The 12,730-nt window shown below is 50.4% G+C and overlaps 1 protein-coding gene across 1 annotated transcript in view; it reads left to right on the top strand.

Annotated features, from left to right (window-relative positions):
* The first annotated feature begins 2,538 nt into the window (after window positions 1-2,538).
* Apcdd1l (APC down-regulated 1 like) overlaps window positions 2,539-12,730 on the top strand; it is a 48,998-nt gene continuing 38,806 nt past the window's right edge. Inside the window, 1 exon segment of the mRNA XM_010628773.1 lies at window positions 2,539-3,012. Coding sequence (XP_010627075.1) covers window positions 2,856-3,012 — 157 coding nt within the window. The 5' untranslated portion in view covers window positions 2,539-2,855.

The following is a 12,730-nucleotide window of genomic DNA, read 5'->3' on the forward strand; positions in this document are numbered from 1 at the left end:
TTAATAGGGATGAGGGTGGGGAGGTAGATGTTTGAAGAGGCCGGGGAAGGAGAAAGGGCCTGACCTGCAATGCTTTCCCATCCTCCGACCCTGGACTTCAGCTTTGGGGGAAGGATGGGAACACACAGAACAGGAAGGCTGGCCTCCTCTCTCCCTCTCATGGACAGCTGGCTTGTAGCTGTCCCTCACTCCTGTCCTCAGCAAGACTCCCATGTCCAGCCTAAATCGTGGGCAACTCTGACCACCTGGGGATGTGCAAGTTAACAGTGCAGAAAACCCAGCTCTGGAGCCCCGAACGCGGTAATGCCTTTCAGGCGTGACTCTCCACCAGCACAGACTACCTTACAGTGGCTGCCATATCAAATCCGTTCCTGTGATTGTTCTGTGTATAAGAAAGAGGTCCGCAGCCCAGTGCCTATCACCATGCCTCTAACTCAAGGCGAGGTCTGGGCAATATCACTTTCTTCTTTATTTCTTTCTCTTTTTTGTTTTTGGGTGTGATTAAAGATATTTTTTAAGCCAATAAATGAGTCTTAGCTTCATTTCCTTCTTCTGTTCTCATTTGATCTCCTGGTAACTCAAGGAGAGTTCCTGTTTATACACCATTTGTTGTCCATTTTCTTTGTTTGTTTGTTTGTTTGAACTTTTCTGGATGAGGTTCATCTTCCTCTGCACAGATAGGTGTAGGTGGCTCAGCTGCCCTGGGCTTCTGTCTTCTTAGCCGTGCAGTGCAGAGTGCTAGACCACTCACTGCGGCGTCCCTTCTCGCTTCACCCACTGTCCTGAGCTCTGTGTCCCTGTGGGGCTTAGCCAAGACCTGGAGGACACCACGGACTCAGGCTTCCCAACTCTCTCAAGCTCTGCCAAGTAAGGCTGCTGAGGCATGGGTATTTCCACTGCTGCTCTCCAGCCCTGGAGCAAAGCGGACCACGCCGTGAGATGGAACCCGCCACGGAGACACAACAGTATTGACAAGAGGGGCCTCGGAGCTCTTCTGCCTTCCAGCGGGGCCACATTGGAGCAGTCGTCCCCAGTCTTGGGACCTACTTCACCATTCCGTAACACAGGGCTAACACTAACTCCTACTTTTCACTGGGTTGCTTGGGTATAAAGGACTCAGCACCTGGTTTGCACCAACTTCTCCAAAAGCATCACGATTCCTCTTTCTTATAAATAAACCTACACAACTATCAGCACAGGTGCCCCACACTTTGTGCGGAAGCTCCTGCTTGTAACAGAAGCAGTCAGTCCTGAAAGCACTGAATTATGATCCCACCTGGGACATCGGTGTAGCACCCCCTTCCCACAACAAGCCATTAATGCTTGACCCCCCCATCTTCACCCGGACTTGGAAATGCCCACAGTCAGAAAGCCTAGAGGGGGCAGTCTCCAACTGCTAGGACCAGAATGATGTGTCATTTTTTAAACTGTCATTATAAATTTTGCATGTATAAAGCCACATAATTGCCACAAATAATCACAATTATGCAATTACAAACAACCACCCTGAGGAGCTGTCCTCCGGCCCCTAACAGTTGTCCCTTGCATACCAACTTAGCATGCGGCTGTCACCACTGTCTGCAGGGAACCCTCCTGGTGAGCTCAGTTTCATCAAGGCCACCTTAAGCCCCATGCTGCTCACGGTAATGAGCAGCAGAAACCAGGGAAAAGCCATCATTGTCAGGAAGGAGACTGGTCATCTTCCTCACACTTCCCTTTGTGTAGGATCATGCTGTGCCCCGCTGCTTCCTGCACGGAAGAAAGCAAGGGCGTCCAGGGGACCCTAGCTGGGTCGGAGGTGAAGAACTTGAGTGACTCCCGGGGGCCTCACCTAAGTCTCTGGTGAGAAATCAAAAGGAGAGGTGGGCTCCCCTAGTCCCTCTGGGAAAACAGCCCACAAAAGTGCCACAGGCAGGGCCGTGACGCCTGTGGAAGGGCAGGCTGCCTGCTCAGACAGGGCCCCAAAAGACAGGCTCTCTCCTCTCTCCCTTTCATCTCTCTCCCTCTCCCTCTCCCTCTGTCCCTTTCACTCCCTCTGTCCTTTTCTGTTTCTTTTCTTGCTCCTTTTCCCCAGCGGTCTTCTTTCTCCTCTCCTTACCCACCCGCTTTTTCTTTCTCCCCCTTTTCCCATCTTTTCCTTTCCCTCTTTCAGTTCGTGGCAACACAAGGGAAGGGGCCTTGGCGCCCACACATCTCGGGTCCCAGCGACCCCTGTCGCCCCTTCCAAGTACCCGGATGGTCCATGGTGGAGGAACGACCCAGATTTGCATTTCCCATACAAGTGATTCTCTCTTCAGTCGTAAATCCGGTAACCTGCCACGGCTTTCCTTGCCAGGTGCCCACACCTTTCGGGGGTTGCCTGCCAAACTAGGGAGGCCCGGTGCCGTGGGGGGATCTGGCTCGTCCTCCCCCTGGCAGCTGCCTGCCACCCTAGGCTGACTCACCCTGAGGAGAATCGGGGGTGGTGGCAGGAGGAGGAGTTGGGGTGGGGGAGGAAGCCCGCTGCACGCTTTGCCTGGCGCGGCGGAGCTGGGGACAGCTAATTACAAAGAGGGCTGCTGGCTTCTGGGGCGCTCGGCTGGCCCCTTTCACTGTGCTCCTGGGCCTGCGGGGCGGCAGGTTGGCGCGACTTTTCCAGGAGTATCAGGAAGGCCTGGAGAGAAACTTCGGGGCTCCGCACCCGGCGGGGTTAGAGGCGCTTCCCCTGCCCCACGCCCTGTCCCGACCCGGGGCGGCCTGGCCAGGGCGCTGGGTGGCTTGGCGAGAGGACAGAGGACTGGGGAGACCAGGGCCTGGGGGCTGCTCGGCCCGGGTGAGCGCTCGCCTCTGTCTCCACCTCCTCCGGCGTCGGACCTATGAGTGCGCTGCTCCCCGCTCCAAGGCCGGGCAAGGTGAGCGCCAGAGGCGCGGGGCCCTCGAACCTCTCCGCGGGAGCCTGCGGGCCGCGCGTCATCTCCCGGCCCCTGCCCCGACGGGGGCCCACTGCCATGCTGCTGCTGCTGCTGCTGGGAGGTAGGTACCGCCCGAGGCCGGGACTGCTGGACCGTGCCGCGGCCCTTTCTCCAGCCTCACCGGGTTGGCAGCTGCGGCGCCACGGGACCCTCCTGGGCCCTGAGCAAGGAGCCGGGTCACCGAGCACGGGCCGGGTACTGGGAGCAGCATCTCGGATTGGACCCCCGGAGTGCTGATGCCTCCAAACAATGCAAGAGTATCCCAGAACCACAAGGGACGAGCCCAGGTCACCCTGGCCAGGGCTGCCGAATCTGAGACGCTCTGAATCTGAGGCCTGTAGATGCTTAGGGCTGTTTCCTGGGGCAGGATTGGGGGCCGGGAGGGGGAATAGTGCTGCTCCTTTTAGGTTGGTGCTCAGGAGGCCTGAGAGGAGTCCGGGGGAACCCAGGAGGCCCTGGTAAAGGAAACAGAGACTTCTCCAGTGCTGACGGCCTCCCAGGGGCTCTTGGTAGTCGCTACAAAGGGCAGCTGACTTCAGTATGCCATCACGGGGGCTCAGCCACCACTGGCAGAAATTACAGTAGTAACCACAGTCGTCAAAGTATGCAGACCCCAAGCGCCTTCACGTCCTGAAGGGCCCTGGAATCCTGGGCTCCAAAGTGCTGACCAGCTTCATATTAGCCCATGTGGGTGTCCGTCCACTCTCTCCGTCTTAATTTTTTTACCTGTTGAATGGGCTCACTAGAGCACTGAAGCTCCTAGGAGTGTTACAGGGATCACATGAAGACACGCAGGGGAGCCCTTCCCTGCTGCGTGGCACTGAGCCAGTGTCTGGCTGAAGGCAGCCAAGGCCACAGGCTGTGAGGTCCTGCAGTGGTCGCGCTGCCCATGTCCACGGCCACCCCCTTTCATAGACGCGGAGCACAGTGTGGCCCGGTACCAGGGCTGTTCAACCACAGCCTTTTCTTCCCAGCACCAAATGTCTATGCAAAATGTTTTGAGAAAAGTTGAAAGGGGTCTAAAGGAGGGTGAAGGGAGCATGTGCTTGCAGTTTGAAGAGTTGCAGATGCATCCATTCGAAAGGTACATTCATCAAGGGCCGCGTTCCCTGCTCGGCTGAAAGTGAGAGGTCACGCAGTTTTCCCTTGCCACAGATTCCCCATCTTGGCAAAAATAGGCCTAGCAGCTCTTCTAGCTTCCCAGGAAGTAAGATCCGGTGCCGGACGTCCAGATGGGGAAGAGAGGGAGACCTTGTGCCAGCCTCTGTCCCTCCAGCTCCCCGAGCCCTTCTGGCTAAGGGAGTTGAGGCAGTCCAGAGCAGTAGGACACACTGCCCCCAAAACCACCGTCTCCGTCACAGCACAGGGCTGTTGTCCTTGGCAGGCCCTGGGCTTCTTGTCATGCCAATAAAAATCGTGTGGAGTTTAGCATTGGGCTTGCTCTCGGGGAGTCTGCGACTTCACTCCTTGGTGCCTTTCACCAAACAAGCCAGACAGATTCTCTAGGAGAGACACCAAGGGTGTCCAGGGGGAGAACCGGGAGCCCACTCCCTGTTAGTTCAGGTGCGGAGGCCAGAAAAGAAAGGCAAGGATTCCATGCTGGCCACTGTCAACAGCTGCCAGTCCTAAGCTGGGCACCATTATCTACAGGGTGCTTCTCTCAAGTCCTTTGTCCTACCGGCTGCATCTCCAGATCTCAGGCTCCTTTTGCTGTAGTGAAAGGAAATAGGACCCAGCTAATCTGTCTGCGTTTATGTAATCTTGGGTACCTGAGCTGAGGCTGCCTGAACCTCGAGTCCAGGCTCCAGAAACTTTGGGTAGAATGAATGACACACCAGCTGCCCTGACAAGGAAATTCAGATTGAGTGCGCACACACACACACACACACACACACACACACACACACATCAGGGCTTCTCAACCATAGCACCATTTGTATTTGGAACCAGATTCTTTCTGGAGGGGTGGGGGCCGGGCATGGCGGGCCGTTCAGCTGCATCAGTGGCCCCTTCCTGCCGCAAGCCAGTGGAGCCCCTCCCAGCCTTAAGAACCAAAAATATTTCCAGACCTTGCCAGACGTCCCTTGGGCACCACTGCCCCCAGATGAGAACCATTCGTATGGACAGATCAACCTCAACTGAGAGCTTTTCACATGAATCTTTTCTCCAAATCACTGGATTGGATGGACTTTGTTATTCTTGTTCTGAACAATCAGGAAATCAAGGGCACAGTGGGGCCTCAAGAAAAACAACACAACCTAGGTGGTTTCTAATCTGGAGGTTGATTTTCTCCATTTATTCTCCCTCGGCCTGTATTTGACAGTGTTCTCTGTTTTTGACAATGTCCTTGCAGTGGATGAAGGAGTGAGGCCAGGGTACGTGCAGTTACCCACTGCAGCGAACCTGCCTCTGTCCAGTCCCGGAATGCCAGATGTGTCTTGGGGCATTTATTCAGCTGCCACATTTGCTACTCTCCACAGCAATTTCTGGCTTTAAAAAATCTCCTTATTCAACAACTTATGTTTCAGGAGGAAAATAAGAAACCACAGCTTCTTCTGCCTTTTTGTGTGCGTGTCTGCCTGTGCGTGTGTGTGTGCACACATGTGTACTTTTTTTTTCTAATTTCGGTGCTGCTTGTATCTGTGGTGGCAAATTATCTTTCGAGACAGATTAACCGGGACACAATCACAGGCTGTTCCATAGTAAATTAGCCTTGATGTGGGGCTCCATTTCAAATCCCACAATAAAAATGTGGAAGAAAATTAACTTAAATATATTTGTTGGAAAATTAAATCTAAGTAGAGATGAGTAATCGTATTAATTATTGAAAACAAAGACAATTGGCCACAGAAACTGTCTCGCCACTTGGCAAGTCCCAAGCGAGTCATCTTGGCCAGCTGTTTCTCTTATCTTCTGACCAAGGCTATAATCTCTAAACTCAAAAAACCCAGCTCAAGGCAAATGCAGCTGATTCCTTGATTTCAAAAGCATCTGGATGGCAAACCAGTTAGAAGCTACTCGTGAAGAAAATATGTGTGCAATGTATTGGACGTTAATTGTGCTAAGGAAAGCTTTAAGCCAGAATGAGCCCCTTTATAAAATTTCCAAGACATGGTGGTTCACTGCCAGCGTCAGTCTGCAAAATGAAGACCAACAGCCCGATGTAGAGGGGAGGGGAGGCTATTAAAATCAGTTTCATCTTGATGGCAACTGAGTGGAGCTAGGGGGATTCTCCAGAAGTTGGTGCGAGGGGTTGCTGAGAGCCCAGGCTGGCAGCTGGGTGTGGTTGTTCCTTAAATGAGAACAGCTTTCCAGAGTGTTTGTGCAAAGTGTTTGTACACTTTGGATTTTCTGATTGTCTCCAAAAGACCCCAATGCAGGAAACTCACACCAAGGAAACAAGATGCACGCAGAAGGACTGGAGGGAAGCTGCCACGTGGGAAAACTTGTCCCAGAGATGTCAGACTTCCTACCTTGGAGGGCAGCCAGTGGTCCAGTGGGCAAAACTTATGACCACCAGGATGACTGCCTGAGCACTGAGGTGCCAGCCGATATATTTAGTGTGTGAACCCATCGTGGAGATGGAACCAGGTCCCACCCTGGCTTTGTTCCCTTCCCATTGGCCTCCTGGGCCTGAGTCTCCTCACTGAGTTGGGACTGGTGATAGCTGCGGTCAGTGTGCTGAAGGATCAAATAGGATGATATGTGTTCATTAACACCAAGCACCTAGCGACCCCCTGTCCTGTTATGCACTACGCTCCCCGAGACCAGAAAAGGAGAACATGGGCTCCTGCACCCAGCAGGCTGCATTCAGCTTGTGCTCGGGCAGGTTGCTTAAGGCCCATTTTTTTAGTGGGCACTATGTTTCCTTCCTGCTCTGATGTGTTCTGTGCCTACAAGAACCCCTTGACTCATAAAGACATCAACAAATATCAGCGCTGTCTAACATCCACTGGGCATCTACTCTTCTTAAGGGCTGCAGGAACGTTAAATTATTTCTTTAGCTCTCTGCGACACAGGTACAGCTGTTATGAACTTTTAACACCTGAGAGGTGGCTGCTGCTGGGTTAGGGTGCTTTGAAGGGCAGAACCCTCGTGGCTTCCCTTGCTCAGGAACCACCCAGAGCATGTGAAATTCTGGACCCAAGAAGCCCAGAAGTCCCTGCTCCCGATGTGCTAACAGTCTGTAAGCACGGTCAGTCCACTCCCACCCACTGCCCACTACAGAGAAACCAGGGAGGCTGGGTTCCATCACCAAAGCCAGGGAGATACATTGTGATACTCGTTGATCCCATTAAAAGTAGAGCTTTTGTCCTGAGGAATCCCTGCTCCACCCTTCTCAAGTCCTGCTCTGTTTGAGACAAGTGGACAAGTGATTTTGCCTACCTAAGCTCCAATCCCTTTTATTTAGCTACAGTAAAATTTCCCTCATTCCCTCTAGTCTGGGGCGGGGGGCTGTCCAGCAAGATGCCTCACCTCCACCTGGGATTTGAGTCTCTAGCTACACCAGTAGGATGCTTGTTCCAGGACCCTGAATCTTAAGCAGAGTGGCCAGAAATTAAACACATTCATGCCTACACAGGCCATGGAAAACTGCAGAGCAATTCTCTTCCACTGGATTCCAAGAGCATCCGTTGATGCAGTGAGCACCCATGCCCTTCCAAGGAACCCTTTTTACCCCACAGGAATCACATTTGGCCTCTGTTGCTTGCAATCAAAGCATCTAAGCAATATGCTCATAATGTCCATTTGGGGACCAGGCTCCCTGAGAAGGTGACTAAATAGTGGACATGCCCTAAGCGCTCATTGCTAACTACTCTGAGAGCTCTGTATGCTATTCTTCTTTTTTAACTGAGCTGCCCTCACTAGGCCTCAATATTAAATTTACAGCAAACAGGAAGAAATGCAATAGCTCACACCCAACCCTACTCTTTCCCAAAAGTATGCACAAATACAGAGCAGGACATGGGTGTATTTAGCTTGGAATTACTAGTGACCACAGTGAAACGAAATTACCTGCTCTTTGAAAGCTACAATTAGAGTTGTCTTAGCATGTGTTTTTGGTGGTTGGGTGTGGTTTCTAGATAGCTGGAAATATAAGTCTATTGTTTGGCCCATCAGATTTAACCAAATTCTGATGGGTTCCGATTTCCTTAACAGCAACCCACAGTTACTGAAAGGAAAACCTGCTTGCCAGCGAGTGAGAGTGGCTAGATTCTTACCACAGTCAGTGTGGGATTTGTTGCTTCCTCTGCAGTATTATAATACCTTTGCATTTTCATCTCACTGACAGTCAATTTTAGGCAACCATCAAAGTCTCAGAGAAGGTAATAACCTGCAGATTGAGTACCTACCTGCCTTCTGCTACTAATCCCCCACCTCGGGTTCCCAGGGACTAAATGCTGGTGCAGGGGAGAGTCAGAGACGTGCATTTCTGCCTCTGATGTTGATCAGGGGCAGCCTGATTTTCAGAAAGGAGGAAAAAGGTCATAGCTCCAGATGACATGTAAAACCAAGTCCATCGCTATCCAGGACATTCATTATTGCTGCTGACAGGGGCCCAGGGAAGAGAAGTCAGGACCCTGAGTCCCTAGAATCCCATTAAGGCTTCTTCAACCAACACACAGAATTGCTTGGAATTTGCATGTTCATTGCCAGAGCAGTTCCGAGAGTATGTAGAGCCAGAGCTGGAGTTTATTAATAAGCGGGTGAAACAGATTCCCTGTTTACATAGATAATTTGCTTAGAAAGGTCTTTTCTTTTTTTTTATCCATTTAAGTACAAAGATAAACTTCTTTCTTTAGTTTCTCCAAATTCTAATTTAGAAGAGCTTAAGTGAACAAGCATGCAGTGGTGGAAACATTCTTTGTTTGCATATTTAGCTCTTCAGTGGGCACTCAGTGGGTGCCTGCTGCATGCCAGGTACTTTTCTATATCCCCAGGGGGACAGAATAGGGAACTAAATGGACCTGGCATGGTCCTTGTGAGGTTTGGATTCCAGGTGTAGGGGGAGGACAGACGAATTGGGAAACAAGTCCAGAGGAAAATGACTAATAGTGTGTGTCTTAATCACATTCCTGTCACTGAGACACAATACCTGGCTCCTGCAGCTTAGAGGAGGAAAGATTCATTTTGTCTCTTGGTTTCGGAAGTTTCAGTCCATGGTTGGCTGGCTGAAACATGGGAACCGTGGCAGAAGGCCCTTGTCAGAGGAAAGCTGCTTACATCAGGAAGCAGAGAGAGAAAGGAAGAGCCAGGGAGGGAGAAACACCAGTCTAGGTCGTGCTCCCAGGGACCTGCCTTTCATGGGCCCCACTTTCCAAGAGCGCTTCAGCTGTGTCTCCCCCATGATTCAGCCACCTTCACCCGTGGTTGTACAAGGCTCTGGGGGGATGTTCTCAATTTAAACTAACAAATACCACGCACTGGCCAGATAAATGCAACAGAGATTCATTCTCTCACAGTCCTGAGACACAGTGTCTGCGATCAAAGTGTCTGCCGTGCTGGTTTCCACCCAGACCCCTCCCCTTGGTTTATCTTTTTGCTCTGCCCTTGCACGGCCACTCCTCTGTGGGTGTAATGGGCTCAGGGTCTCGTTGTGGACCCAAATGCCCTCTTCTTTAAAGGACACCAGTCAGACTGATTCAGGGCCACTCAAGCCTCATTTTAAATTTATCATCTCTTCAGGGTCTGTCTCCAAAATGTAGTCACATTGGGAGGAACTGGAAGTTAGAGCTCCAGCACTGAATTTGGAGGGAACACAGGTCAGCCAACCACAGAGATGCTTAAAAACAGCCAAGCAGAGGGGTGTACACCTAGCTAGCCAGGCGGCTGAGGCAGGAGAAGCATAAATTCAAGGCCAGGCTGGACAACTGAGCAAGAGCTTGTCTCACAAAATTAAATTGAAAAGGCTAGATGGGGCTCAGTGCTACCACTGAACCTTTGGGTTCGATCCTCAGTAGCACAAAAAGACAAATGTAGAAATGTACTTTGAAGATATGCGTTAGATGCTATTTAGTCATCCAGAGTCGGTCAAGGGAAAGGTAGACCCAACTTTCAAGCCTGTGGTTGCCTCCACAGATGGAGCATGGGAGGAGAACCCAAGAAGCTTCAAAAAAGACTGGGGACATTTAGTTCTGAGCCTCACAATGGTTCACAGGAGCATCTTTAAAGTGCATGCTATCTGCCCATGAGCAGCTGACTGCAAACCCTCACAAAGGTCCCCGCCCAGTCTCCACGATCGGTGGTGACACCCAAAGGCTGAGTCTGAGCAGGAGCAAGGGCACAGTGAGCAGCAGGCAGGTAGCAACACTGACAAAAGGAAGAACTATCAGGACTTCCTGACTGGTGGACAGGGAATTGACAGTGGCTGGCCTAGTAGACAGAGGTACCCCATGCAGACAGGTGGCGAGTTCCACAGCAAATTCTTTGACTTTAAATTGTCTGTGGTCCTTCCAGGAACACATCCCAGGCCTGAACAAGTGCATCTGGAAAGAGGACAGGATGTCCTGGGGTCATGGGTTAGTCATGATGAGAAGTGGGTGTGAGGAAAGCCCTGCGGGTTGAGGAGTGGGTGTTCAGGGGCCTTGGCTTCCCTGTCTGTGACACAGAGGCAGAACCCTTGTCCATCCCAGAACAGTGCTGCAAAGACAAAATGAACTCATCTGTCAGTCCCAGCAAAGTTTTGTTCTCAGATATTTCTGTGGTAGAGCAGGGACAGAATGGCAAGTGAAAACAGACCCCTGGGGATATTCCGGGGCAGAGCAAGATGGCACTGACACACCTTGTGCTGGCAGGGAAGCAAAATATCAGAATCACAGCCATGCTCACCAGCAGGTGCTAGGCGATCTATTCTGACACAGCTGCATATTAGAGCCCTGCGGCAGCAGAAAGGGCATGGGTTGTTGTGAAACCATCTCTACAAATTCAGGGAAAGCAAAAAAGACAAAATTCTTTACATTTTTCAATGATAAAATATATTGATCATTCTTGAGAAAGATGCTCAAGAACCTGATAAGAACTTCTGCTATGGAGTATGGACTAGGATTCAAGGAGGCAGAAAATTCATCTTGGGCCTCTCCAAAGCACTTTGGAATTTGTCTTTGTTTTTCTAAGTGCCCACTGTAGTTGGTATAAATCTTCCAGTATTAAGCTCCATGGTCTCATGCTCAGAGTGCGGGCCCCATTGTCTTGGTGACAGGGCTGGAGCGTATGAGGGTATGTCACCTAGAGAGCAAGAGCAGATAGAGCCCTCACGTTTGGAAGGGACACTAAGGTGAAGGAAATGCAAGCAGACTAGGAGTCCTCTTAGCTTGTCCCATGACTATTCTGGTCCCCAATCATTTAAGGACTTTTCTTTAGAGGCTCTTGGGGATCAAATAACTGGTCTTTATGAAGCAAAGTCTCAGAGGTTGTGGCCATGAGAAGATTGGCAGAAAAGCCTGAGAAACCAGAGGGTAAAGGTGATTATAGGAGGAAATTATTTCTGAGACAAGTGTTGCCATGGGCATGGTCAGTGCAGGGCAGTGGGTGGGGATGCCATCTCCCAGTATCCGTGTCCCCTTCTCTCATGTTGATCTAGAGGCCTTGTCTTTGCATAGAGATGTAGCCATCCAGAAATGGTATTTTCCCGCTTCCCTTGCAGCTAGTATGGCTCATGACAAGGCTAACTGGAGGACACACACCTGCCCCTGCAGCCCTTCCCCCAGGAGAGATACAGACACACTCTGTGCCCTGCTAGACTGTATGGATAAAGGTCACACCCAAGGATGGAGCAGAGCCACAAAATAGAGGGTGCCTGGGAAGAGATGTGGAACTGGCCTTCTCTTTCCTACAAAAGAAATGCACTTGTCTCCTCCTGCAGTGATCACTGTTGTAGGCTTCTGTCATAGCAGCCAAAGTTGTGTCTAATTAACTGAATGGATTGAGGAGTTGGATGGCTTGGAAGCCAAGGTGGCCATGGATCACCTAGATGGACACTGACGGAGCTTAATTCCAAGAAAGGAGGTCACCATAAGATAGAGGTACCCATGCATGGTTGCCATCGCTGAAAACAACACTGTAAGGAAGGACAAGCATAGCATGAGCTCCAAGGACAAGGGGCACATGGCATTTCTTGTTGCGTAAGGGCCAATTCAGAAAAAACAAAGATATTAGCAAAATTCTTTTTTTCCTTTTTTAAGAAATCATATCCTTGTTAATCAGGAAATGTGCTATCTGACACCACAGTTATGCATCCTTCAATAGGTTCCAGGTGCCAAAGGGGTTGAATTTGGAGGCTAACATATCAGCAAAGCCACAACCAGCCCACACCACAAGTCTCATTGTAATGCTGCCTCCTGAATGAATTTCATCATTGAACAAGCTGCTTTTAAAGCGAGTTTACATTGTCTTTGCTTGGCTGACCTTGTATGCTATTGAATTGGAAAATGTGGTTTGTATTGTAAGGCCTCTTAATAATGTATTTTTTCTTTGAAGCAAGGGACTTTTCCATTGCAAATGAGGCACAGAACACCATACTTTGCACGAAGAATGCCTCAGTCTATTTTGAAACATAATTTTCATTAGCTAGGTTTCTCACCGTAACAAAGATTTAAATTTTATTTTAAAAACAGCCTGACAGACACCCTCCCAACACATGTAATTATGTATATTCCTTCAGAAAAAAACAATGCCTGGAAATATACATAAACCATTATGAGTGGTTGCAGATGAGAAGGGAAGAAAAATGCCTGGGAAGGGGCCCAAAAGGGTATCCTGCTTCCCCGCATTGGATTATT

The sequence above is a fragment of the Fukomys damarensis genome, unplaced genomic scaffold, assembly GCF_012274545.1.
Source record: "Fukomys damarensis isolate Sample0158 unplaced genomic scaffold, DMR_v1.0_HiC HiC_scaffold_22, whole genome shotgun sequence".
In the NCBI taxonomy this organism is placed as follows: Eukaryota; Metazoa; Chordata; class Mammalia; order Rodentia; family Bathyergidae; genus Fukomys; species Fukomys damarensis.